We start from the raw sequence: 27,491 nt of genomic DNA, 5'->3' as shown, positions 1-27,491 counted from the left end.
GCCCCGCTGGCCACAACCAGAGAAAAGTCCGTGCAGCAACAAAGATCCAGCACAGCCAAAAATAAATAATTTTTTTAAGTTAAAAAAAAAATGGGTAGAAGTACATCAAAATGTTGCAACTAAACAAAAACATCAACAACAATAATAAAAACTCAGAATCATGATTTTAGTATCAGACAAGGTTGGACTGAGGACAAAACTAGGACCAATTCATAATGATAAAGACACAGTTATGAATATCTATGCATCAAATAGTGAAGCCTCAATTACAATAAAATAGAAGAAAGGAACATCAGGAGTGAAATACTGACCTCTTGAAATCCACAGAAAGAGGGAACAATTAAAAAAACTTAAATAATTATTAAGGTAGTTCCAACAGATACATCAAATGTGCTGTCTTCAACACAGGAATCAAATCATACCTTCTTTTCAAATATTCATGGAACATTTCCCAAATGGAACCATAAATTAGGCGCCAAAGAAAACCTAAGAGAAATCGCCAAACTAGAAGTAGTACGAAAACATACTCTGAACAGAGAAAAATTCTTAAACACCCAAATAAATAATGAATGGAATAAGTATCAAATGTAAGAAGATAGGAAAAATCAGACATAACTAATGAGCATAGGGTTTCTTTTGGAGGTGACCTAAGTTGAGGATTAGATTGTGGAGATGGCTGCACAAATCTGTAAATAAAACACTGAGCTGTGAACTTAATTAACCCATTTAAGGTTAATTGTAGAGTATGTGAGTTATATCTCAAGTAAGCTGATAAAGGGCTTTCCAGGTGGCTCAGTGGTAAAGAATTCACATGCAATGCGGGAGATGGGGGGTTCCATCCCTTGTGTTGGGAAGATCCCCTGGAAAAGGGAATGGCAATCCACTCCAGTATTCTTGCCTGGGGGAATGCCATGGACAGAGGAGCCCGTCAGGCTACAGCCCATGGGGTCATATAAGAGTTGGACAGGACTTAGCGACCAGATAACAACTAAGCTAATAAAAAAGGATTTCAGAATCATACGGTTAGGAAGAAGGAATTGGGTTAAAAAAGCCAGTAAAATAGATATACCATTAGGTAATATAATCATGAGAAAACAGATTCCAAATAACATAAGAAATAAAGGTAACATCCTACAGAACCAGAGTTTACCCCTCCCTGCTAAAAACACTAGATCTGAATGTTTCCTTAGAGGAAACAGAAAGGTAATTTCAATTTTATCTACTTAAGACCACAGAAAAGGAAACCTTCTGTGTTTTTTTCTTTTTCAATGAGCATAAGATCATACCAAAACTTAAAAAGATGAAATGTTTAAGATCTTTTTGAAGAACGACTTTGAAAAATTTTAATAAAAACAGAATATGAAGAGATATCAGTATCTGAATAGAAGACAATTTTGTAAATATGTCAATAATTCCCCCAGAGTTCATCTGAAGAGTAATTAAATAGTCATAAAAACATTTTAAAGGACAAATGAGGAAAGACTTTCTCTAACAGTTATCTGATAGATATATTGCAGAGACACTGAAATGAACTCCTGTTTTTGTGGAAATTTAAAATGTGATAAGGCTTCCCTGGTGGGTCAGATGGTACAGCGTCTGCCTGCAATGCGGGAGACCCAGGTTCAATCCCTGGGTTGGGAAGATCCCCTGGAGAAGGAAATGGCGAGCCACTCCAGTACCCTTGCAGGGAAGATTGCATGGACAGAGTAGCCTGATAGGCTACAGTCCATGGGGTCGCAAAGAGTTGGACATGACCGAGCGACTCCACTCACTCACTCAATATGGGATAAAGGTGTACGCTCAAGTCAGTGTCAAAAGGATGGCTTAAGAGATACTGTTGGATCAACTGTGAAGAACTGAAGTTAAGCAATTTATAACATACAAAAATAAGTTTCAGATGGACTAAGGTATAAGTATAAAAATCCAACCTATTAGAAAAAAATTCTAGGGAATAGATTTAAGGTGTGAGGGTATTCCCAAGTCATAAAAATAACAGATTCGATTGCCTCAGCATAGTGAAATCCTGGGCTTCCCTGGTGGCTCAGTTGGTAAAGAATCTGCCTGCAAAGAAGACCCGGGTTGGATCCCTGGGTCAGAAAGATCCCCTGGAGGAGAGCATGTCAACCAACTCCAGTATTCTTGTCTGGAGAATCCCATGGATATAGGAGTCTGGTGAGCTACAGTCCATGGGGTCGCAAAGAGTCGGACACGACTGAGCGACTAACACTAGAGAACCCACTGTAGTGAAACAAGGTTAAAAAAACAAATGACAGACCGAGAGAAACAGATGCCACACATAAATGAGACCACGGAAACGACAAAGACACGGAAATCGGACGTAGATGGAGGGTCAAGGAACATGATTTACGGTCAACCCACCTATAGGAAACAAGGTTTCACATGTCCTGTTTCAGAATGGGCCAAGTCATGCGATTTAGGTGACTATATTCTTCTCTGTTTTCCCATTTTAAAATTTCCCATTTTTAAAAATAATGATTGCGTGTTGTTTGTAATTATGGTTTGTTTTTTTTTTTTAAATTGTTTAACAACTAAAAAATCTGGCCTGCCTTATATTGTTCCTTGTTTGGCGTGTTCAGTGTTCCACTAGCTTGATTTTAGATTTATGACGGGGAGGCCCTTCCCTTCTGTCACCACGATACCTATTAACAGGTAAATATCTGAAGAGTCCTTACGGAAATTCAAAGAGAAATGCTCACGGGTTTGATAAAACAATGCTGACCCCGCAGGTGTGGGAGACCTGCGTGTCAGCACCAGAGGGCCTTGCACTTCCTCATTACACGTCTCCTCATCCTCTATCCCAGTTACAGCCGCGTACCTCACTCCACCCTGCCAGTCAACGACACGCAGGAATTCGTTCCCGGCGCGCGCGTCAGCGCGACTCCCGCGTCTCCACGTACCTTGCTCGCCTGGGCACGCCCCCGCCCCGCCCCGTCGCTTGTTGTGTTGTCCTCACGTGGTCGGGGCGGGTCCTGACGTCAGGGCGGGGGAGGGGCTGCGCAGGCGCGGAAAAGGGGGCGGGGGACTCGGCTTGTTGTGTTGCTGCCGGAGAGCCGGAGACGGTCCTTGCTGCGGGGCCGCAGCTCTTCCAGCCTCCTGACAATGTCGTCTCACTTAGTAGAACAGCCGCCGCCCCTGCACAACAACAACAATAACTGTGAGGAAGGCGAACAGTCTCTGCCACCGCCTGCCGGCCTCAACAGTGAGTGCTGGGCCGGCGGACTCGGTAAAGGGGATGGGGGAGGAGGAGCTGCTCGGGTCGCCGCCGCCAGCTCCGCGCGGGGGGCGGGAGGAGAAGACAGCCCATTGGTCAAGACCGAGGATGTGTGGGTGACTGACAGCTCCCGTCACCGGTCAGGAGTAGTCGCTTCTGTCTTCCTCGAAACCTGGCTCCGCTCCCTCCTGGGGTCTTGGATGGGGAACGCTTTGGGTTCGCGGTTGGGGAGGATTGTTGGGTGGGAAGACGAGGGGGTCGAGTGGATCTTACCTGTGGTGGGCCCCAGAGAGGAGCCATTCGGGGCGTGGAGGGGTGGGCCTTGCGGCGCGGGAGGGAGGGTGGGCGGAGCGGGCAGCAAAGGGGACGTGGGCAGAGATGGGGACGTGCGGCTGGGACGCCGGGGGATGGACGCGGGCAGCGGGCCGAGAGGAGGGGGCGGCCGAGGGCGGGCAGGAGGTCAAGGGTGCTGGGAGCTTGGGCCAGGCCCGGCTGACCCCACCTCTTTGGGTCGGCCTTTCCCCTGGGCTCGGAACGTGAGCCCTCTTGTTGCGTTCTTTTGTTAGCACAGGCCGGCCAGGAACATTATTTGGTAATTTAGTGGTTACTTGTATCACGTGAGGGTGGGGGTGAGGAGGCTATGCTACTTTAAAAAAAAAAAAAAAAAGATGTTTCAGAGTTGCTTGAGTAATTTTTTTTTTTAAACGATCGTGTTGTGTGTCCTGTAAACCTGATTTTGAACAGCCTCTTGAACCGTCCAGGATTGCACAAATCTTGGCGTCTGGGGCAATGGATTTTCACAAACGGGACTGAAAACTCATTCGTTTTTAATGTGCCAAAGTGGGCTATTGAAAATCAATGCCAATATCGAATTACGACCAAATAAAGTTGCTTTTCCTAACATTCTGGTGCTTAGACGTCTTGTTCTGAGGTTTTTCCCTGTTGCCTTTAAAGCTCGCTGAAACTCTTGGGAAGGTTCTTGCCTAACCTTCCCGTAATTTACCTTTTGAAAGAGGTAGTTGGGACAGTTAGCATATGGCCACATAAAGTCATTTAAAAATCACTTTGATGCTTAAATGACATTTAAAAGCACTGCAAGATCTTTGATCAGGGAGAGGTGTTCAACATGGCCCAACAATTATTTTAAAGAGAGTTCCTTTCCTCACAATATTGAGATAGAATTTAAGTATTTTAAAAATGTTTTCAATGCTTATTGTTCTTGCTCCATCTTTTGATTAAGTGATTCCTTACATGTTGGCTTCTCAAAAATTTGAAGTGTCTTATGTTCTGGGATATAAGGTTTATGTATTATTTCCCACAGTAAATTAGGATTAATTTCTTTGTCTTTTAATGTTATTTTCCTCACATATTAATATGCATTTTTAAATTATTAACTTTTTTTTCAGCATACTCTTTTAGAAGCATGTGATTTTAAAATGGAAAGAAACATTAGCAGTAATTGTCCACTGTTCTTTACTGGTAAAGAAACAGGTCTGTTTAGAATGTATAAACAACGAAGTCCTACTGTATACAGTACAGGCATCTCTATCCAGTCTCCTGGGATAAACCATATTAGAAATAAATGTAAAAAAGAGTATATATTTATGTGTGTAACTGAGCCACTTTGCTATACAGCAAAATTTAGCACATTGTAAGTAAACTATGCTTCTCATTTGAAAAGAGAAACAAGTCTAGACTCAGGTGTGTTGTCCAAGTTCACCACAGGCTAGATCCTAGAGCTGAGGTTTTACTTTCACCCAATCTAGTGTTCCTTTCAGGACACTCCTTCAGTGGCCCACAATCCCCTGATCTTGTGTGTTTCTTATTTATTCCCTGTGTTATCCCACCTGATGTACAGAGGTGAGCTGCCTATGGATCTCTTTGTAGTGTACTGTTTCTTGTTTGCACTCCAGTTTTTCTGTGATACACATTAGCTGTTTGGTTAGTATATGTCCCTGACATCACAGAAAGCAAAGGAATTTTTCTTTACCTTGGGCCATGTAACAGAAAAATGGGGTTGCACTCCATGTGATGATTTTCCTCCCTGTCCTGACAGACCCCTGAGGTCTTCGATGTCCTTGACCAATCAGGTGCCGATAACATTTGTATTAGCTGTTACAGAAGTGCAAGGATGCTCAGCCTGTGTGTGTAGTATCAAAATGTTGCTTTGGGAAATCTGCTAGATAGGAAGTATTTTGTTGGAGCTAGGGTGAGCTGCTTTGAAATGTTATTGAAAAGCTTTTAGATGGTGCCACATTTCATTATGCTTCTCTTGCCACATTTCATTATGCTTCTCTTGCCTTTCACTCCTTTTTTTTTTTTTTTTTTTTAAGCCTGATATACAAATCTGGACTGAACAAAACAAGAAGGCTTATTGATTCCTTCAAGTGATTTTTGGACACTCTGGAAAACAACTTATTCAGGCATCTAATACTACCCAAATTGCTGATAAGTTGAAGTTCTTTGTTGGGCAAAGTTGCACAAGTCTGAAAAACAGGAGATGAACTCATTGTACAGATAATCTGTGGCTTGGGATTTTATCTTTAGTTCAGGGGTCAAAGCGGAGCTTTACTAGCAAATTACTGAAATTTTTGGAATAATGAAACCTTTCTCTGACTTTTTAAAAAAAGTTTATCCATGTAGAGGGACTGTTTGCTTTCATTACAAATCAGTGGAGCAATATCTGAACTACTTCCAAAGTTAAAAGAATATTTTCCAGTTGCTACTTTTAGTTTAGAGAAAACTATCAAGTTGCTTAAGGATATTTGACATTTATGTCATAAAATTCAGTAGGTAAGATGAGGAAAATTACAGTAGTAATCCAGTTTTTGTTGTTGTTTCATGTAGGCAGTACAGGCTTTTTTTGTTTGTTTTTTTAATCTTTTAAACATCTTCAGCTCTGGTGTACGTGGTTCCCCAGTACTGCAAGAAGGCCTTTAAGGCTATAATACGTGACACTTCAGAGCCTTATAATACGTTTTTTGTTTTTTTTTTTTTAAGAAAAATGTCAGTGACTGTTCTCAGCTGTATTCCAGCATTAGGTACTTGAAGTAGAAGAAAGGTTTTGAGGAAAGAAAATAAGACATAATGAAATGTGTTACCCTGGATTAGAATGAGTTGCACATGGGATTGAAAAATTGGGGAAAGAATGAGAAAAACTCTTTTTCCTTCTCTCCCCACATTCTCTCACTTTCCCACTTCCCTTCTTGCAAGAGGATTGAACTGGTGATTATAAAATTTTAAAGAGTAAACACACCATACAGTCATGAATGTAATCACAATTACTGGACCAGCCTTCGCAGTGAACTGTGTTATACAATGTAGAGGCATGCATCTCTGAATCCTCTTAGCAGTTCTCACACTTCAGCTAGAAAATAGCTCCTGTAGTGTGTATATGTGCAACCTGACGCCAACAGAACCGTGGTTAGTTTATAAGTAGTCTTTTAACATAATAGAGCCTCCAGTTTTTAATTTTAAAGCTTATTTATTAGGAAGAGAATTCATTGAGGTTTTTCTTTCAACTTTGTAATACTTGGACAGCACAATGCTCATATCTTGCCTTGTTTCCTTTCCAAGGAAAAAGGGACTTGGTAACCTTAGACCAGGCAGAAATTCTGAGGCTGCAAATCAGGAATGAAGTAGGTGATGAGAAAAAGGCATGTGTGGTTCATCTATTGAGAAAGACAGGTCTGCCTTTTTTCATTTTTACTCAAAAGATAAAGCTATTATGTAAACATTTAGTGGATATGTGTGTCTAACTTGCTCTGCACTGAGTATTTCCATAGATGATATTACTGGAAGAGAATTAAGAGTTAATGGCAATCTTCTTTTTTAAGGCTTTTAATAGATCTTGGCAGATTACTTGGCAGAATGTTCACGGAAGTCCTGGTTGTAATAACAAAATATTAAGAGACAGTCCTTGGGTAATGATTGACTATTGCCGTTTGGATAATGGTTAAAGCATGGTATATGTTTATGATGAGATGCAATGCAAAAGAATAAGGTAAAGCAACATATATTGACATTGAAAAACATCAAGTTGTTAGGTAAGAAACACTAGTTACAGAAAAGTAGGTGCAATACAGTTCCTTTTTTTTTTTTTTTTATAAAAGCAAAACACAAAAAATGAAGTGTTTTCTGGAAGTCTGTATATGAAATTATTTAAAGTAGTTTCCTTTAGGAGTAGGAATGGGAGGGTGGGAAGAGGGGTGAATTTGTCCTTCATGTACTGTTTACATTTTCAAGGAATGCATTAATTTTGTAATAAGTGTGTTTTAAAAGATAATGAGAAGAACTATAATAGTAACTAACACATAGCACTTTATTTTCATTATTCCTGTCATCCTCCCAACAACTCTATGAGGTAGATGTGTTTTGTTTTGTTTTGTTTTGCTTTCTCACTGTGTGCAGGCAGCCCTTCTGTATTCTTTTAATTTTTTATTTTATGTTTGAGCATAGCTGATTAACAGTGTGGTGATAGGTTCACATGGACAGCAAAGGGACTCATCCATACATATATATGTATGTATTCTCCTCCAAACATCCCCTCCCGTCCAGGCTGCCTCTGTGTGTGTGTGTGTGTGTGTGTGTGTGTGTGTGTGTGTGTGTGTGTGTGTGTGTGTGTGTTTAATTGAGGTGTAACTGAGATACAACATTGTATGAGTTTCATGTGTACAAAATAATGATTTTATTTATTTATTCTGAAGTGACCACTATAGTTAAGTCTAGTTAACATTCATCATCACAGTTACAAAAAATTTTTTTTCTTATGGTGAAAACTTTTAAGAACTACTTTCTTTTCATTCAGATACACAATGCAGTTATTAACTATAGTCATCATGCTGTTTATCACATGGTGATAGTACCAGGACTTATGCCAGAGGCTTCTTCTTCTTCTTCCTTTGAGATAATATTCACGCAGTAGAGGTGGTTGCTTCCCAGGTGGCGATAGTGGTAAATGACCCGTCTGCCAGTGCAGGAGACAGAAGAGATGCAAGATCCCCTGGAGGAGGACTTGGCGAACCACTCCAATCTTCCTGCCTGGAGAATCCGGTGGGCAGAGGAACCTGGGGGCCGTGACTGAGTAACTGAGCGCGCACACACATTAATGCAGTTGCAGGGCATTTTCACCAAGCCTTTCTAGGTGTGTCTCCTCCAGTTCCTACACTCTGATTACTTACATACATTTAATGTAGAAAGTGGAATTTACATATGGGTTTGGAAGTCCTTCAAAAAAAAGCAAGGTCTCCAAACCCTGGTATTGTTACAACCTTTTTTCTCCCAATCAGCTGCTTCCAGTGAATGTTAATTATATTTTAGGGAAGACTGACTTTCACAGAGATCCTTCTAGAACTCCTGGTTCCTTAGTTCTACTTCTACCAGAGCAACTCTGGCTTTTTGTTTGTCACATTGGGCTTCTGAATAAGAAGAACTGGTCCTATTGGTGTAAATTAGGTGTTTTCAGTCCTAGAAAAGAGTGGGAGTAGAAAACAAAACAGTTTGTTCATCATATACCTTTCTCTGTCACTCTTTTCAGTTAAAATACTTGCTTGTTGTTGTTCAGCTGCTAAGTCATGTTTGACTTTTGCTACCCGTGGACTCTAGCACGCCAAGCTCCTCTATCTGTCCTCCACTATCTCTCTGAGTTTGTCAAATTCATGACTCAGTGATGCCATCCAACCATCTCATCGTCTGCTGCCCCCTTCTCCTTTTGCCTTCAATCTTTCCCACCATCAGGGTCTTTTCCGGTGAGTCAGCTCTTTGCATCAGGTGGCCAAAGTGTTGGAGCTTCAGCGTCAGTCCTTCCAGTGAACATTCTGGGTTGATTGCCTTTAGGAAAGAAAATGTTTTGACAGAGCTGTAAACTTAAGGATGCTTTTAGTGTATTTCTTACGCACTCCAGATGCCCTCCAAGCATAAGCATTTAGTTAAATGACCTTCAATGTTAGATCTTTCTTAGCTTTGCTAGTGGAATTTGTTCATCCATTTTGAGTACTGTCCAGTCTGTGTCCATTTTTGTGTGTGGACAGAAGAAGACCTGGGAGATTTCTCACAATTGTGTTGTCTGACAATACAGTGCCAAAGACGTGGTGGTGATGATGGGATTCTGACACTGGGACTGCCTTGGAGGGAAAGGAAGGAAAAGGGAACTTCATTTTTATGGAGCAAACACTGTACATTACAAATATCAACTCTTAACTAGTGCATAGACGAGCATCTCCTGTTTACGAGACACTTTTCCTGTATTTCTCTGTTTAGTCCTCATAGCAACACTGGGAGGAAGGTACTTTGTTATCATCTCTGTTTTACAGATGAGGCAGCTGAAGTCACAGTGAGTGGGAAAGTCAGAGTTCCAGCCAGGGCTACCTTTTGAGCTTTTCCTTTGTAGACCGGTGATATTGAGTTCACTTCTGGGTCTGGATTAGCCATCACCTCATTTAGGGTGCAGTTTAGGGTTTGAGCCTGTTATTCTGACTTACTGGTAGGAGACTGTTCAGCCACAGAACTCTCTCCAACACTTCTTGGAGTTTACGGGAACGGTTCCACCAACTTGTATGATTACCTTTTTTAAAACAAAATTTGTTGTAAGGCATGGAAATTATGAGAAGAAATGTACCACTCTCTCTTTTTGTTGTGAAGTTGCCTTATTGGCTATTGTTGTCAATTCTTACTAAAATTAAAGGACCTCCTTGTAGTCCGCACTCACAGAGCCCTGTTTTCAAGACCGAGCCAAACGCCCAGGGCCCCGCCCCTTTCCCGTGGCCCCGCCCTCTTTCCATCTGAGGCCTCAGTGTTGCCCATGCGCAGTCCGCCCCTGACCCCGCACTGGCTGGCTTCATGAAAACCCTAGGCGGTGGAACTTGGGGGAGCGAAGAGAGAAAAGCCGTTTGCAAGGTATGTTGAGTGCATAGAGGAAAGAGAAGGAGTGGAAAGAACAAGGTGTAAAAGAAGGGAAGAAGCTGATGTGTGGGACAGGAGGGCTTTTTTAGACGTTTTCGCATTCTCACCTGATGTAGCAAAGAGCCCGCTGCGTTGGTTTTTATGCTCCAGACTCACACAGGAATTGACATGTTTACGATTGGCTACAGTTGCCTCCCCAGGAGCTTCTCAGTAGTTTGTACCAATTAGGGCACAGTTGCTAACTACTAAGATAAACTTTATGAAATTTCTAAGCCAGATGGAGACTAGACAACTAACTAGATAAAGGCAGACTATGGAAAATACATACATATGTAACTAAAATATTAAAGGTAAGTAGCCTATCTGGTAATAGCTATTTATTTTCTGAAAAGCACCCTAAAAGTTCTCCTGCCGTGTTTATTGTAGATAAGTTTTAACCAAAAGAAAACTGGCTGAAAGACACGTTTCTTAAGTTCCTCATTTTAGAGTTCCAACTGCTTCTACATCGGTGGATTAAGCCAGAACCTTCAGGAACAGAGCGGTGTAGGTCTTCCGACTTTTATTGCTCCTTGTTTATTTTCTTGAGAATACTTGGACCTCTGGTTCCAGGCGAGCCAGAATTCTTATCTGAATTCACCATGGCCGCATGGTACATGCACACTCGAGCCTGCCGTTTGCTCTGGTTGACGGCAGTTATCTGACTTGTCCAACAGGTTCCTGGGTGGAGCTCCCCATGAACAGCAGCAATGGCAATGATAATGGCAATGGGAAGAATGGGGGGCTAGAGCACGTGCCCTCCTCATCCTCCATCCACAATGGGGACATGGAGAAGATTCTTCTGGACGCACAGCATGAATCCGGACAGAGCAGTTCAAGAGGCAGTTCTCATTGCGACAGGTGAGTGAGATCCGTGTTCTGGTGGAGTTCCGGACACGGGCGGGTTGCCACGTTAATTCCCATTAGGAAAAATAAATTGCTTCTATCCTCATTTGACAGAAATACAGCTCCCAATTTCTTGGCAGCATGTGTATAAATCAGACAGCCAGCTGACAAGGACATGAGTTGCCACTTTTTCCTTAGTTTCCTTCTTCAGACTGTATCATTTTCAGATATTTATCAGGCAGTGATACAAAGGTTTACTTAGAGAATTAATCTTTCTCCCATTTTCCTTTGTCCTTTCATAGATCTCTTTCTGCCTTGAATACAGTTAACCTTTGTACGTATCTGTCCTCCCTTATATAGTGTTTGAGGCTTTAAGAGGCAGGGGTCCAGCTTCACTCTTGACAGTCATGGGCTGGCATATAGTAGCCACTCAGTAAATGTCTGAGTTGCAGGAACTACAAGCTGATTCAAGCTATACCAGTATTTGTCTGATGGAAGCACCAACCAGGGTCTGTAAAGATAGTTAATTTTGAAGGCTATTGAATTACCTTAAAGCTCAAAAGTTTTCTCGTTTTCCTATATTTGGCTTGGGAAGAGTAGTTCTTCTGATGAAGGACTGCTTGTTTTGAGGGAGTTCAGAATACAGATATATATGAGGAGACTGGAACGGAGTTGTTAGTTTACTTCTCAGTACAGCCTTCTCTTTTTTCCAGAGGGACTAGGAATTAAATGACATTAGCAGTATATCAAACAGTTCTTAGACTGCTGACAGCTCTGGTATTAGCACTTTCGGGTATTGGATGATCTGGCTGATGAGAGTTCACTGACACTGGCCATAGAGAAAATGCAGATACGCAGGAAATAGATTAAGGAGCCATCTCGAAATGTAAACAGTGATTACCTGTAGGGGATGCAATGCTGGCCATCGGCCTTCTTCAGAGTTTATACTTTGTAAAAATTGTGCATAGTACATGTTTCTTACCAGAAAAAGTAGAAAAGGAGAATTAAGAGTTAACTCATATTCAAAGTTCCTGCATGACGGTGACCCACTGCCTTTACTGAGGCCACAAAGGACTGGTCTGACGGCCTTGTGGCACGCCCCTCACCCCCAGCACCTCGTCACATCGCTCACATGTCCCTGGGCTTCTGAGGAGCAAGGATGGCTCTTGTCACGAGCAGATGGCGTGCCTCAGAGCAGCTTGCCGCCAGGTATAGGAGTTCCAGCAGAAGTCTGTTTCTGTGAATCACTTTTATATTATGGTGCATTTATGTTGTGGGACTCACTGATGAGCTTCTGAAGTTTTCTGCTGGTTATGGGCCTACTGATAAGGCTTTTCTTATACGTTCAAATATGCAACCCTGGATCATGGGAACTGGCGAGTCCTTTAGCCTGCCGTTCCCTTGGTGCTGTCATTGAGCAGAGAAAAGATCCCCTGCCCGCCCTTCTCGTCATCTCGTGTCATTTATGTGTGTGTTTAGTCAAGAAGTCATGTCTGATCTTGTGTGACCCTGTGGACTGTAGCCCACCAGGCTCCTCTGTTCATGGGATTCTCTAGACAAGAATACTGGAGTCGGTTGCCATCTCCTCCCCCAGGGGATGTTTCTGACCCAGGGATGGGACACATGTCTCCTGCATTGGCAGGTGGGTTCTTTACCTCTGACCACCAGGGGTTGCAGTTATATTTGTGATCTGATACAAATTCATCTTCCTGTGAACATGTTCCAGTTGGGTTTCTAAACATGTTAATTGATGTGTGGTAGGTGCTCTTGGACACTTTTGTGTTCTCACTGACTCATCTTCAGGCTCTAGGTTACCAGTCACCCCTCAGAGGAGGCCTCAGATGCTAGCTCAGTGATGCTTTCTGGGGATATCTAACACGTGAACATTTAAAAACGTCTTTACAGCTCATGTCATCAAAATTGCCAATGTGTCTGTACTTGAAATTGCTACAAACTGTTTCTTGTAGGCAGAAGTGTTTTAGGAGTGTTGGCTATTAGTTCCAGAGTTAACTTATGTGTTCAGTCCAGTCACTCAGTCGTGTCTGACTCTTTGTGACCCCATGAACTGCAGCACGCCAGGCCTCCCTGTCCATCACCCACTCCCGCAGTCCACCCAAAGCCATGTCCATCGAGTCAATGATGCCATCCAACCATCTGATTCTCTGTTGTCCCCTTCTCCTCCTGCCCTCAGTCTTTCCCAGCATCAGGGTCTTTTCCAATGAGTCAGCCTTATGTGTATTTTTTTTTTAATTTATTTTAAAATATTTATATATTTAGTTTTAAATATTTCTTTATTTATTTGGCTACATCAGGTCACTCCAGAGCACACAGGCTCAGTAGTTGTGGCGCTCAGGTTTAGTTGCCCTGCAGCTTGGGGGATCTTAGTTCCCGGACCAGGGATCAAACCCACGTCCCCTGCTTTGCAAGTTGAAGTCTTAACCACTTGACCACCAGGGAAGTCCCTATGTATATTGTTAATTTAAAAATTATCCCGTAGCTATATGATTGCCACTTGGGGAAGGAAATGGCAGCCCACTCCAGTATTCTTGCCTGGGAAATCCTATAGTCCATAGGGTCACACTGGGTCAGACATGACTTAGAGACTAAAACAAGCAAGCATGATTGTCACTGCGATTGTTAGAAAATAACCCCCGTGTGTTTTGCTTTCTGTTCCAGCCTCTTGTCGGAGTTTCCAACCTATACACTAGATTCACCCCGGGAGCTTTTAAAAATACTAGCGCAGAGACCCTGTCCCTAGAGATTCTCATCCTGTTGTCAGGCAGGAGAGAATTTTAAAAGTTTCCTAGCTGATCCTAATATGAGCCAGGATAAAAATGCACACCAGATTATTCCAAACAGAATAGTGCTGTTGGGCTCAGCCAGTCAGTGAAACGCTGAGTGTTAATCTAAGCAAGCTTCCTTTGGGCTTGCCATGGTAAGAGGAGTGTAGAGAAGAGCAGTGCTTCTCTGGGGTTCTTGACTGATCATTTGGCTGCCTTGTCCTCATCATCATGGCTCTGTGAGGCTGGCCCCTCGCCAGTCTATGGCTGTGAAGTCAGCAGCCTAATGACAGTACACTGAGGATAAGAGGCCCTCGTTCTGCTGGGTTCCTGTGCTATAGCCTGAGATTTCTACTCCAGTTCAAGACAGACATTTTCTAAATATGTTAATATGGTGGTTTGATACAGAACCAGCTTTTCCCTTTTCCTACCCTCATTGTAGAATCTCTTAATGTCAGTTGTGGGACTTTCCTGGTGGCTTAGATGGTAAAGAATCTGCCCGCAATTCGAGAGACCTGGGTTTGATCCTTGGGTTGGGAAGATCCTCTGAAGAAGGGAATGGCTCCCCACTCTACTCTAGTATTCTTGTATGGAGAATGCCACGGACAGAGGAGCCTGGTGGGCTAGAGTCCTCAGGGTCAAACAGTTGGACACAACTGAGCAACTAATACTTTTCACTTCACTTATGTCAGTTATAATAGTCAAAGACTCCTAGACCTAATATCAGACACATTTCTGGGGATCTCACTTTCTAGTCAGTCTCACCAGCATCTCTGTATATTACCATCATACACATGCTCTTGGCAGCTCTGATAGTCATTATCAATTCCTTTGAGCAAGTTAAGCCTGGAGCATTCTTCACGCCCACTTGAGTTTAAATCGGGGGAGGTGGGTTGTGAGTGTAAGATGCAGTGACTCGCTGTGGTTACACAAGGAGTCATCGATGCCACTCAGAATAGCACGTACCATGTTGTGTTCATCTGTTGTGTCCAGTACAACTCATGGTCATGTATCTTTGTCTAAAAGTTTGTCATTCTTGGAATACGTCTTGTAGTTACTAAAGGTTATCACTTATAAGCTTTCATAATTCACTCTGCAATATCTCAGAGTTAATATTTCTAAAAATCAGTAAAGTAGTGGTTCTCAGACTTCTTGGTCTCAGTACTCATTTACATCTGTGAAACTATGAGGGACCCCAAAGGGCTTTTATTTATGTGGGTTGTATGTTTTGATATTTACTGTAGTAGAAAGTAAAACTGAGAGCATTAAAAAAGTATGTGTTCATTCAGTCAATGATAACAAACCTACCATACCAAACAACAAACATTACCGTAAGTAACTTTTTTAAACAGAAAGTAACTGTTTTCCATAACCAAGAAATTTGTAAGAATAGTGGCATTGTTTTATATTTATGCACATCTCTTTAATATCTGACTTAATAGAAAACAGCTGGATTCTCACGTGCTGTTGCATTCTCTCTGTCATGATATTATATATAATGCAGCCTTTGGAAAATTGCACTGGCCTCTCATGAGCAAATGAGCATGAAAGAGGCACGTAAATCCTAATGGTGATGTAAAAACAGTTTTAACCTTACAGACCTTCTGAAAGAGTCTTTAAGAGCTGCTTTCACACTTTGAGAACTACTGGTGAGTTATTTAATGATGAGAGAGCGTTGAGAAAAAGAAGCCCAAACTGGAGTTTCTGAATTTGAAGATCCTTTTACCGTTATTGGGAAAAAAAGTAAAAATAAGAAAATGTGACAGGCTTCTGTCTTTGGGTGATATTTCCATCGCATGTTTATCATTGCGAAGGAATTTAACACCACTGAAAAATTCTAGATCATTTGGACAGTAAGAGTGCTCAGTTTTAATTTTTATTACACAGCATTATGGTATACTTTCTGATTTTCTGCTTTTTCAAAGCCATACGACTGTAACCTTTAATTTTCTAATATCCAATAGAGGCTGATTTATTTGACAGATTGAAAGAAAACTAACAGCTCAATGTCTTTTTCCTCCAGCCCTTCCCCACAAGAAGATGGGCAGATCATGTTTGATGTGGAAATGCACACAAGCAAGGACCATAGCTCTCAGGTGTGTATGTGTGTGTTTAATTTTGTGGTTTACAGTAATTAGGAATATGCAAATCCATAAATAAGTCTGGTTTGCTAAAATAAAGAATATGAAGACTTTAAAAAATAGTTTGAAGCCGTTTTAACTTACTGAGGCTCTCATGTTGAAATTTACTTAATGCCTATGGTCATGAATGTGCTCCCTTACAACCCAGAATTTGGGATCCTGTCACCTAAAAGAACTGGGAAATTCTTTTGTCTGTATCATTCCAGTATTCCAGGCTAGTGTCTCAGGTTTATAAATATTTGAAAACTGAGACTGACGACATATTTAAGGTCACAGAATAAATGAAATTTGTTGTAGAACCAGGTGTGAAGCTTTTTTTGCACCTAGAATCAAGTCAGTGACTTTTGCAATGATTTTCAGCAGCGAGAGGTAAAACTCTCCTGAATTAAACACAGCAAGTTCCTTAAGGTAAAGAAGTTAAATATTGTTTCACTAGGAGTTGGCACTGTTGTAACTATAGATGAATGTAGTATTGAAAGCTTACAAAGGTTTTTATTATAAACCTTTGATAAATAAGTAATGGATGTTAATGATGTAGAATGTTCATAACCAGCCCTTGACTTTATTGACATGTCAGATCACCTCCCAGTGTCAGAGTGCAAATTCCTGAGAACAGGAAGCATTGTTTTTTTCCTCCCATGCTCAGGTACCTGAAGAATGTGTGTTGAGTGAGTGTTTCAGTGAATGCTAACAAAAGCCGTTTTGTGGGGTTCTCTCTGCAGTGTCCTGGCTCCCTTTGCACTGGAAATATTTTGCATGTTACCTGGGATCCACCCAGTGTTGTTTCTGTTTGAGAAGCTGTACACTTTCTCCCTATGTTGACTGTGCTTCATTTGTGCTGTTTTCTAAACCTCGAAAATCTAGGGGACTGACTACTAACGATTTTACAATGAGCTTTATGTTGCAGAGAAGCTCGTAGCCCCAAGGCATTCATGCAGGGAGCTGGCTGCCTGTGATTGTGGAATTGCTCGCCTCTGTCCATCAGTTTTGTTGTGTGCAGTTAGCTGTAGCTAACAAGGAGAAGACTCTATGAAGCTTCCATGGGGGATGGGGGAGTGAAAAAGTGTACTAAGGAATCCCAGGATGGAGAAGTGAAATTAACTGTTTGCTTCAGTCTTTCCCTGAGTTAACTGTCTCCATCCATATAGCCTTTTATACAGACAAGTCGAAAGTCCAGAGTTATTGGTTCCCTAAAAACATTTTGAGGAACATTTGCTTGATGGGAGGCTCCATAAGGTAGTTCTGAAGTCAGATATCTGGGAAATACACTGCAGTTCCCAGGTTCACTCCCCTTCCCTCTCCAGTGGTACCAGGGCATGAGAAACACATTAAAGGCTCTGGAAATTCCTGCAATAAAGAAGTCTGTTGATTTCCACCAAGTGCAGGCGTTCCTCGGTATTCTCAGGGGACTGGTCCCAGGACCACCCCCACTACCCCCGACACCCCAGTCCACGGATGATCAAGTCCCTCATGTAAACTGGCAGTGCAGTCAGCTTCCATAGTCGAGGATGTGCGACCAACCCATACTGAGAGCTGACTGCTTCCCAAACTTACCTGACCTTAGACCTCCCTCCCCCTCCACACATACCTTTTCCCCCTAATAATCTACCTGGTAACTAACAACCACAGATAAGAACAGTCCTGGCTCATGGGGTGGCAGGTGTACAATTAGGCTCACCTGAGAATTGTATTTTAAGTGGAATTCTAGAGCTGACTGCATCCATCCTAGAATTCGAAAGGAATTTGTGAAATTCAGGAGAGAAAAGAGTTTGGTCTCTTGTCAGATTGTGATAGGATCGCTAGTGTGATTCCTATTCAGAAACAAGTACCTAAAAGAACACTGGTTATCATCAAGCACTGCGTAAATGATGCTAACAATCAGATCAGTCTATTTAAGCCAGGTTATGTTTTTCGAAAAGCAGTCTAACTCCTGTAGAAAAACATTATATCCTTCAGAGTAGGACTCTTAGTAAGGGAGAAATCAATAGGTGTAATTTACTTACACTTTCAAAAAGCTTTTTATATTGCTTGTTTTTAATTGAAGAAGAGATCATTTAGTGTTTAGAAGGATGAATTTTTTTCATAAATGGGAAGGAAGCTTAGGGTTAGGAAACAGTTAAAAACAGTTAACAAAGGCCTGTTACTTGCTCTTATTGAATATTTTTATATTGTCCACATGAAGAATATATGACATTTTTAGCCTTTTTAGGAAGACAAAGGAAAGGTGCTCATTTACTAGAATTTTTTTAAAATTTTAATTGGAGGCTAATTACTTTACAATATTGTGGTGGTTTTTGCCATACATTCACATGAATCAGCCATGGGTATACATGTGTTCCCCATCCTGACCATGCCTCCCACCTCCCTCCCCATCCCATCCCTCAGGGTCATCCCAGTGCACCAGCCCTGAACACCCTGCCTCATGCATCGAACCTGGACTGGCGATCTGTTTCACATATGATAATATACATGTGTCAATGCTATTCTCTCAAATCATCCCACCCTTGCCTTCTCCCACAGAGTCCAAAAGTCTGTTCTTTATATCTGTGTCTCTTTCGCTGTCTTGCATATAGGGTCTTCATTACCATCTTTCTAAATTCCATATATATGCATTAATATACTGTATTGGTGTTTTTCTTTCTGACCTACTTCACTCTGTATAATAGGCTCCAGTTTCATCCACCTCATTAGAACTGATTCAAATGCATTCTTTTTAATGGCTGAGTAATATTCTATTGTATATATGTACCACAGCTTTCTTATCCATTCGTCAGCTGATAGACATCTAGGTTGCTTCCATGTCCTGGCTATTGTAAACAGTGCTGCGATGAACATTGGGGTACATGTGTCTCTTTCAATTCTGGTTCCTCAGTGTGTATGCCCAGGAGTGGGATTGCTGGGTCATATGGCAGTTCTATTTCCAGTTTTTAAAGGAATCTCCACACTCATTTATTAGAATATTTTTTAGAGTTTTTCCCACATTATTTTCAGTTCAGTGAAAGAGGTGACAGTATCCCCATGAATAAACTGGAAAAACGAAGCTTTGTCTTAATTAAGTTACTTACCTAAGATCCCCAAGGAAGTAAGTGATAGGCCAGGGCTGAAACCCCGGCTGTCTGGGCCTGTGGCCCCTGTTGTACTCAAGTAAGCTGATGAATGGGATTGATTTCAGGAGTGCTCACAAGGTTGTGAGAAGGAACCGAGATGTGTCAGGCAAGTCAGTCCCGGTACAGGGAAGCCTAGGGTGTAACGTGTTTAGGAGAAAGATTGTTCAAACTGGACTTTTAGGATGATGGTCCTCATGAATCTCAACGTTTGTAGCAGAAAATAGACCACAGATTGTCTCTCAGAGGCAATTCTCAATGTGTTTCTGGGACCAAAGAGGCCAGCATGGGTTGGAAGATAATACACGCTGAAAATGCCTGCCTTTTCTCTCCTGTAAAACTGTGGTTTATCTGTACGTGGTATGGAATTTAATATCCGTGTTTAGAGGCCTCAGAGAGCTTGGGGTGGGCCAGAGAAGGAAAATGTAAGCATTTAGAAAGTAAGGGACTTTGACATGATGACGCACTGAAATGATCAGAGTCTTCTTTCATGATAGATGTAGATGTGGGGCGAGGGGTATTGATTTGGATAAAGGCATGACTCTCAACTCTCACTTCATTAGATGAAGCACATTTTTACAGTATTCTAAAATTATAAGAATCAGAAGGCAATTTAAAGCCTAAAACTGGTAAATTTAAGGTTTATAAAAGTAAGCAAAGGGTAGTGAGTGAGGAAAGGTTACAGCCCTTATTCTTAAGGTCAGCATTCTAAACTAATCAGGGTTTTGTTTGTTTGTTTGTTTTTTCCCTAAATCATAGTCTGAAGATCATCATCTCTAAAAATCACCATAAAATCTTATTATATTTTCATTCTTTTGGAAAGTATGAAATAATTACCTTATTCACAAATTTAAATCTAAATCTTTGAGTGGTTTTAGAAGAGTTGATTGAGACCAAGGTTAGAAACTGAAGTGACCCACAGTGTGTTGAATGAGATACTGTGTGACAGGCTGATCTCTAAGTAAATTGTAGCGGTTGATCACTTTTGATTTAGTGTTTTCAGATTTACTCCAGAGAGCCAACTCCTGGTTCCCAGTCATCTCAAAACCCAGTGGGAACAAGCTTAATCCAAAGGCTACATCGTGTCATTCTGTGGAATTTGTCAAGCCCAGCGGAACTAAGAATGATAGTACCAGAGTAGCAAAAATCCACAGGGATTTAATTTCAGTTTGACAGCAAACGGAGCCATCTATACCTAGAGATTCTCTGAAGTTACCTTCCTGGGGCAGCTGTTTCATAGAGAATTTTCATAACTACCTACTGAAAAGAATGAAAGTTTGGGTGAAAAAGTTAACTCTGCCCAAACAAAAGAACATCAAAATGATTCTTAGCTTTGAGATCCTTTGGTTTCAGGTCATTTGAGACCCTTTGGTTTCGGGTCATAGCTTCATATTCCTGGAAACTGAATAAATAAATCTGTGTCATTTTTCAGAAATTGTTCATCCCTGCGGGTTCTGTTGAAAGAGAAGCTATTGGAAATTTTGATTGTTCTTAGGCCGAAAGTTTAGGTTCTCATTAGCAAGAAAAAGATTTGATATGAAAGCTGTCAAATTCTTACTCAGTATTAAATAAATTACTTTTTAAAACTTTTGGCTTATGTAGTTTGTTGTTCAGTTGTTCAGTCATGTCCGACTCTTTGCGACCCCATGGACTGTAGCCTGCCAGACTCCTCTGTCCATGGAGTTTTCCAGGCCAGGATGCTGGAGTAGGTTTTCGTTTCCTTCTCCAGGGGATCTTCCCGACCCAGGGATTGAACCAACGTCTCCTGTGCCACCTCATTGGCAGGCAGATTCTTTACCAGTAGTGCCACCAGTTTTGAATAAACTTTGGGAAATATTTGGATAGCAGTTTCTCTAAAAACTATAATCTCCTTCCAGGGACTAAAACAAAACCTAATCCCTAAGAGTGGGGGCTCTAGAGACAGTTTGCCTGGGTTTGGATATGGCCCTGCTACTTACTACTCATATAGTCTTAGGTGGTTATTTATGTCTCAGTTTCCTCATATGGAAAATGGAATAGTGAAAGTTCCTTTTTTTTAATACGGTTGTTTTAAGTAGAGGTTAGTACATGGAAAGTGCTTAGATCAATACTTATCTCTTGGTAAGTGCTTAATAAATACTATTTATTTTAAATTATTTGTTTTGTTTCTGCAGCACCTCTCCCAGTTTTTTTCTTTACTATTTGTTAGCATATACTTTTTGATATGTTCCTTTTAGTTATGAACATTTTTGAATTCATACAAAAGTAAATAGAGCCTATTATGTTGGCCATCCATACACGTATCACTCACATTCAACAATTATCAATGCTTTCCACACTTCAGTTAACATTATGTCCTAATGTACACTTTTTTCAGATTCATATTCTTTTTCTTAAATTGAGATATAATTCAAGTTTCAGGTTCATTTTATGTTTATATAACCACAGTGAAACTCAAGGTTTTTTGATTTTTTTTTTAAGATATTAAATACTCTGATCTTAGATTATTTTATCAGCCTTTTTAGAAACATGGCATGTTGCTTACATAAAAATTACTGATGCCCAAGTTTATGATTCTTATATATTTTCTGTCCATATTTGTCTTCTGTAGTAGGAAGGCTCTATCTTCCTTTTCTCCTTTTTTAAAGTGTGCATTCTCCTCTACAGTCAGAAGAAGAAGTTGCAGAAGGAGAAAAAGAAGTGGATGCTCTGAAGAAAAGCGTAGACTGGGTGTCCGACTGGTCCAGTAGACCTGAAAACATTCCACCCAAGTAAGTCGGTCCATGTCCCTTTTCAGTGGACGCAGTGCAGTGATGTGGGCCCGCTAGCACCTGAGATACATTTATCCCCTCTACGTTTCTTCCCCCAGGGAGTTCCACTTCAGGCACCCTAAACGTTCCGTCTCCTTAAGCATGAGGAAAAGTGGAGCCATGAAGAAAGGGGGCATCTTTTCCGCAGAGTTTCTTAAGGTGTTCATTCCATCTCTCTTCCTCTCCCATGTTTTGGCTTTGGGGCTAGGGTAAGTACTGGTCAATGGCTGAAGTTTTTTCCATTCATTTTCTGCACAGATTTTGTTTTCAGGATGTAAGGAATACATGTGAAAGCAGTGTGTGGTGTTTTCCTTTTCATATGTTAGCACAAGTGGAGTGAACTTAAAAGAATGAGTTGATACACTATTGATACACACGTTCCCCCCACCCTTCCCCACTCTCTGAAAGTAGAGCGTTTCTAGGAAACCTTCCGTAAGCTGAAATGGTATAAGGTGAAGCAGCGGTCACCTGAGGACACGTCTTGCTAGCAGGTGCAAGATGCCTTGAGATAAAGCACAGATGCTCGGTTCAAATCTCTGGAGGCTGGGTGCTGAGATGCCGAGTGTGGTCCCTAGGAAGGAGCTTGACAGGGCAATTCTCACTGCGTGGGGTGCCCTGTCTCCCTCACAGCTCTCTTCAAAACCAGTCCTGAGTGGTATTTTCACTTTTTTTTTTTTTTTGGTATTTTCACTTTTTGCATTTTTTTTTTAATATAAGTGAAACTCCTCTTCAGATTTCTTTCAGTGAACAAAAACAGGTACTAATGTAGGTCTAACTTACGTAGTGAAGTGGCGGAAACCAAACTTTAGAAAAGCGGGATACACCTGTCCCAACAGGGGTTTGTAATAGTAGAGTTTTTTCCCCTCATTTGAAAGCAAGTTGTTTCTGTGATTTAATCCCCTAAATGATCATTTTTTTAAGTGAACTCTTCTGTATTTGATTTTTCTTTTTGGGTTTTGTTGCTGTTGTCTATAAATTACTCAGGATCAGCTGAGTTTGAAAGTAGATGAACCTTGAGTGTGTAAAGCTGGGATTGGTGTGAATATTTCTTTTTCCTAGGTGGGAAAGCACACTTTTCTTGAATAGTCCTTGCGTGAAACTGGAAAATTGGTTGATACTCTTAGTACAATTCTTTTCTTCTTACAGTCTTTTTTTTTTTTTTTTTTTTTCAATTTTTCTAAAACTGAGCATTTACCATAACTTGTTCATTTTTCTGGCATGTCTTTTAAATTCTTTGTTCTTTTTGTCTTTGTTTTTAATTTGAACAATTGAGGAAACATATTTTTTTAAATACTGGGTTGGCCAGAAAGTTTGTTCTTAACATAACATCTTGTGAACAAAACCCAAACAAACTTTCTGGCCAACCCTGTATTTTAGGAGTTAGGTACTTGGTTTTACTTCTATTCAGGATGTATCCGGCCTTCTCTTTGAGCATGCCTAGTGGGTCATTTTCTGTGTAGAATGCACAGAAGATACACATCTTTTAACTTCCCTAAAAGGAGCTCAGCCTGTGGGAGAGATGTTCAGAGTCGTGAACTTGGAAACACACCTGACTGTCTCACACACCTCTTCTGTCCTTCTGGCTGCCTGCTTCCATGAGGGTGAGGACAGCCTTAGCACGCAGCAGGACAGGGAGTGTGTGAAAGTTGTGTGTGGTTGGTGTGGGGGCAGGCTCGGAGCTCAGGCTCCCCACCCCCCAACCCCAGGGTTGATGGCACAGCAGTTCATTTGCCCTCAGGAGGTTGGCTGGCTTTTGTACCTTGAATTATCTTGCTTTTATGAATCTTTGGACTGTTTCTTTTGCTGGTGTAACTATTGATATAATCAGATGGAGAAAAAAAGGATTTTAAAAAGTATTATTGGGGGACACCCCTGGGGGTCCAGTGTGTAGAACTCTAAGCTTGCAATGCAGGGACCTGGGTTTGGTCCCCAGTTGGGAAACTAGATAGCCCACATGCATGCCAGCGCTAAAAAGTCAGCATGCTGCAAGGAAGATCCCACGAGCTGCAACTGAGACCCAGCACAGTTAAATGTAGAAAAAATGACGCTTTCATTACACTGGGGTGTGGGCTGGTTCTATTTTTCCTTCCCTTCCCTTCTGCTTCAGTTCTATCAGGGTAAAACCCCTGTTTGGTGTGGGAAAGTGATACAAGGCCCTTAAGAGTTAAGCTGGTATACTGCGGGGGAAGGGAGGGCTGAGCTGAATGGAGAGAGTAGCAGGGAAACAGACATTACCATATGTAAAACCAGTAGCCAATGGGAATTTGCTGTGTGATGCAGGGAGCTCTGTGACGGCCTAGATGGGGTGGGAGTGGGAGGGGGCGCTTCAAGAAGCAGGGAGCATGCGTTACCAGTGGCTGATTCATGTTGATGTATGACAGAAACCACCACAATATTTATTGTAAAGTAATTAACCTGCAATTAGAAGTAAATAAATTTAAAGAGACGAGAAATCATGAAACAATATTTTTAAAAAAGAATTAAACTGTTAGAACATTTTAAAGCACAGGCAGCTTTGTAATTAGGTATATTCCTGTATTTTTTAGCTTAAATATCAGTAGAATTTTTTGTGCACCACAGCAGACCACCTCAGAGGAGGCTGGCTCTGCTTGTCTCTTCAGAAGCATCTGTTCTCCCTGGCTTGACTGTATCTAATCACTGCCCTGTGCTGTCCAGTCCTGCCCCACGAGTAAACACAACCACATAAAACCAGTTTAGCTGGCTGGTGACTGGCTTCAGGTAAGTCAGTAATGATTTCAGGGTGTCAGGGAACCGTGCACGTAGACCTCTAGAGAGCCCTTTTTTGCAAACGGCTGAAGACGTTCCTTTGAACAGTTCAGGCTGTGGCCAGGTCGGTACAGAGCTGTTGAAACAGATGAAACACGCACACTCTGTTTCCCTTTCAGCATCTACATTGGAAAACGACTGAGCACGCCTTCTGCCAGCACCTACTAAGGAAAGAGAAGAGTCCCCGGGCCAGCGTGTGACTTGTGAAGTGGTGTCTTGTCACAGTAGTTTATTTGAACTTGAGACCATTGTAAGCATGACCCAACCTCCACCCTCTTTTTACATATCCAAGTTCCAGTAACTCTCAAATCCAGTATTTTATTCCAACTCTGTTGAGGCATTTTACTAATAACCTCATTCCCTTTTTGGCCTGTAAAACACTTTAGAATTTCCTAATAAGAGTTTACTGTCGTTTAGAAATTTGCAAGGGCTTCTTTTCCGCAAACGCCACCAGCAGATTGTAATTTTGTCAAGAATGCCATTGTCTTCTCTCAGTACCACCAGATCTAGGCCTGCACCATTCATGGTATAAATCTTCCTCTTGCAAGATAACCCCACCTGTCTCTTCAAATGAGACCAGGTTGCAAATGATATGAAAGCTTTGTTGTTTTGTTTTTCAAGACAGAGGCAAGCTTCCCTAAGCTTGAATTTATAGTTATGAAAAAAGAAAACAAAAACAAATGAAACAGACAAAATACAACACAAGGGAAAAAAATATCCTGGGCAATAAAAAGTTATTTTAAACCAGCTCTGGAGCCACTCTTTGTCTAAGCCTCTTAATGGCGCCTTTTTAATTTGTTGGAGGCAGGCTACGTAAATGATAGGTATAAAGTACAAGAACTAGAATACATTAGCAGATTTTAATACTGGTAGGTTCTAATGCTGTCTTTTCTATAGTGTAGAATCTTTATTTCTGGTAAGGAATGTCTCAGGCCTAGAAATCTATGAAATTGCTTTGGGGGTTTGTGCGTGTGTGTGTGTGTGTGTGTGTATGTGGTATTTTTATGTCTATTAGCTGCATGTGAATTTTTCACGACTTGGAATTTTCTTTCCTTTTTAATTTTTTCCTCAGAGGCTTGGGAATGAGTTCCAATTTGTGGTATAAATACAGGCTTCTTGTTTTAGGAAGCATCACTTACACTCTGAAGCCTTTCAGCTCTGAAGACAGTTGTCTCAGAGTTATTTCAAGCTCTTGGGAAACTTGGAAAACCAGACCTGGGTTGTGGGAACAGTGGACAGAGCTCTGAAGAGAAGCCATTGGTGTTCTCCTGCTCACTCCCTTTCTCGTGTGTACCACACAGCCTGCCTGACCGATGCCTGTGAGTCCACAGGCGCCGGCCACTTCCTCCTCCCGCAGCCACCTTTCCAGCTCCGTTTGAGCTCCACAAGTCCCAGAACACTCAACAGCTTCCTCTCATGATACACTTCTGTGTTCGTTTCTCAGATGTGAAGCTTTAGGACCAAATTGTTAGAAAGCATCAGTTACCATTTATTTCAAGGAGGTTTATTGGCTCTCTGAACACACAGCATGACTCTGAAGGGATGCTGTTATGTGTGTCATATATAAATAATTACTGTTTGTAGTATAGACGTTGAATATTTAGAGAACCACAGGGAAACCAGGTTGACTTGAACAAAAGCACTCTGAACCATCAGGTTTGCTAGTTTGCAGAAACTGTCTTCTCTCTCACATCAAGTTTTGTAAAGTTGATGTGTTATAGTGGAAAATAATGTGTAGCTTAAACAAAAAAAAAAAATTAGTTTCTGATCTCTTTATTCAAGAATACATCTGGATATCTTTAAGGAAGACGGTGTATCCAGGTAGTCTTCTGAACTCTTTGGCGTTTTCTTTCTAGTTTTTGTTGTCTGAGCAGTCTTGGCCGTCTGTTTATTAGGCCTTGTTTCCGTGTCTTATTCACAAATCTGATAACACCTGATTTGCCTTCTATAACCTATTTATTTCAAGTCTTCATTTTTCTTTGGGAAGAAAGTACATCTGCTGGCTTGTTGGACTTTGAAAAGCCTTGAATAAAATTGGAAAGGCCGGTAAACTTAAGTGAACTAAAGAGCTAAACTGTTCTGATACACAGTTTGTATTACATGGAGTATCATGGGAGGGAAAAGTAAAATTAGAGGAAAGCAAGTTTATACAGACAACGCAGGACTCTCTTTTGAAATTCAATAGTAATCCTATCAGGAGTGTGATTGAGTACATTTGTGGGGTTTTTTTGTTTTGTTTGTTTTCCAACACTGAAAATAAATGTAGTTCTGCCCCTTTTCTTCAAATAGCTGTGAAATTTTGGACTATTACTTAGAACATGAATACGCGATCACAGTAGAACTTAATCATAAGATGAAATCATGCAGTATTTATCAATAATCTTAACGTTTGGGATAAATGTTTATGCTCCTCCCCAGATTTGTTTTGATTGGAGCCAGATTGTGTGATTGGAAAGGAGAATTGGACAATGAACAGTTGACATGTTTTAAGATCGTTTAAAAAGCTTTATGCCTGTTCACAATTTGGGGACAAAAAGGCAGGCTTCCTTTTCCTATGTTTGATGAAAACTGGCGTGAGATATTTGTAAATATAATCAAGAGCAAAACTGCACAAACTTGCACATTGACGAGTGCAGCAAGTTATTCTGATTGCAGTAAAAACATTGACTCTTCTAAACAATGAAAACTGAAGATTTAGCCAGTCAGATGAATCTTCAAGTGAACCAGTTGTTGAAATTATTGGACTTAACTGAGCCAAAGTGATTATGCATTCCTCATCTATTTAGTTAGCACTTTGTATCATTATATACAGTTTACAATCCATGTATAACTTGTAGCAACAAACATTTTGTGCTATTAAAGCTATCACAAAACTC

General features: G+C 41.1%; 1 protein-coding gene across 1 annotated transcript; it reads left to right on the top strand.

Annotated features, from left to right (window-relative positions):
* The first annotated feature begins 3,015 nt into the window (after positions 1-3,015).
* On the top strand, positions 3,016-27,491 carry BNIP3L (BCL2 interacting protein 3 like). The gene is made up of 6 exons (XM_061163857.1): positions 3,016-3,220; positions 10,846-11,029; positions 15,818-15,890; positions 21,686-21,789; positions 21,888-22,037; positions 24,735-27,491. The coding sequence occupies exons 1-6, from the start codon at positions 3,121-3,123 to the stop codon at positions 24,781-24,783; spliced, it is 660 nt and encodes a 219-aa protein (XP_061019840.1). The 5' UTR covers positions 3,016-3,120; the 3' UTR covers positions 24,784-27,491.

The sequence above is a fragment of the Dama dama genome, chromosome 16 (assembly GCF_033118175.1).
Source record: "Dama dama isolate Ldn47 chromosome 16, ASM3311817v1, whole genome shotgun sequence".
Taxonomy (NCBI): Eukaryota; Metazoa; Chordata; class Mammalia; order Artiodactyla; family Cervidae; genus Dama; species Dama dama.
The sequence above is the reverse complement of the archived record's forward strand: the minus strand, read 5'-3'. Positions and strand labels throughout refer to the sequence as shown.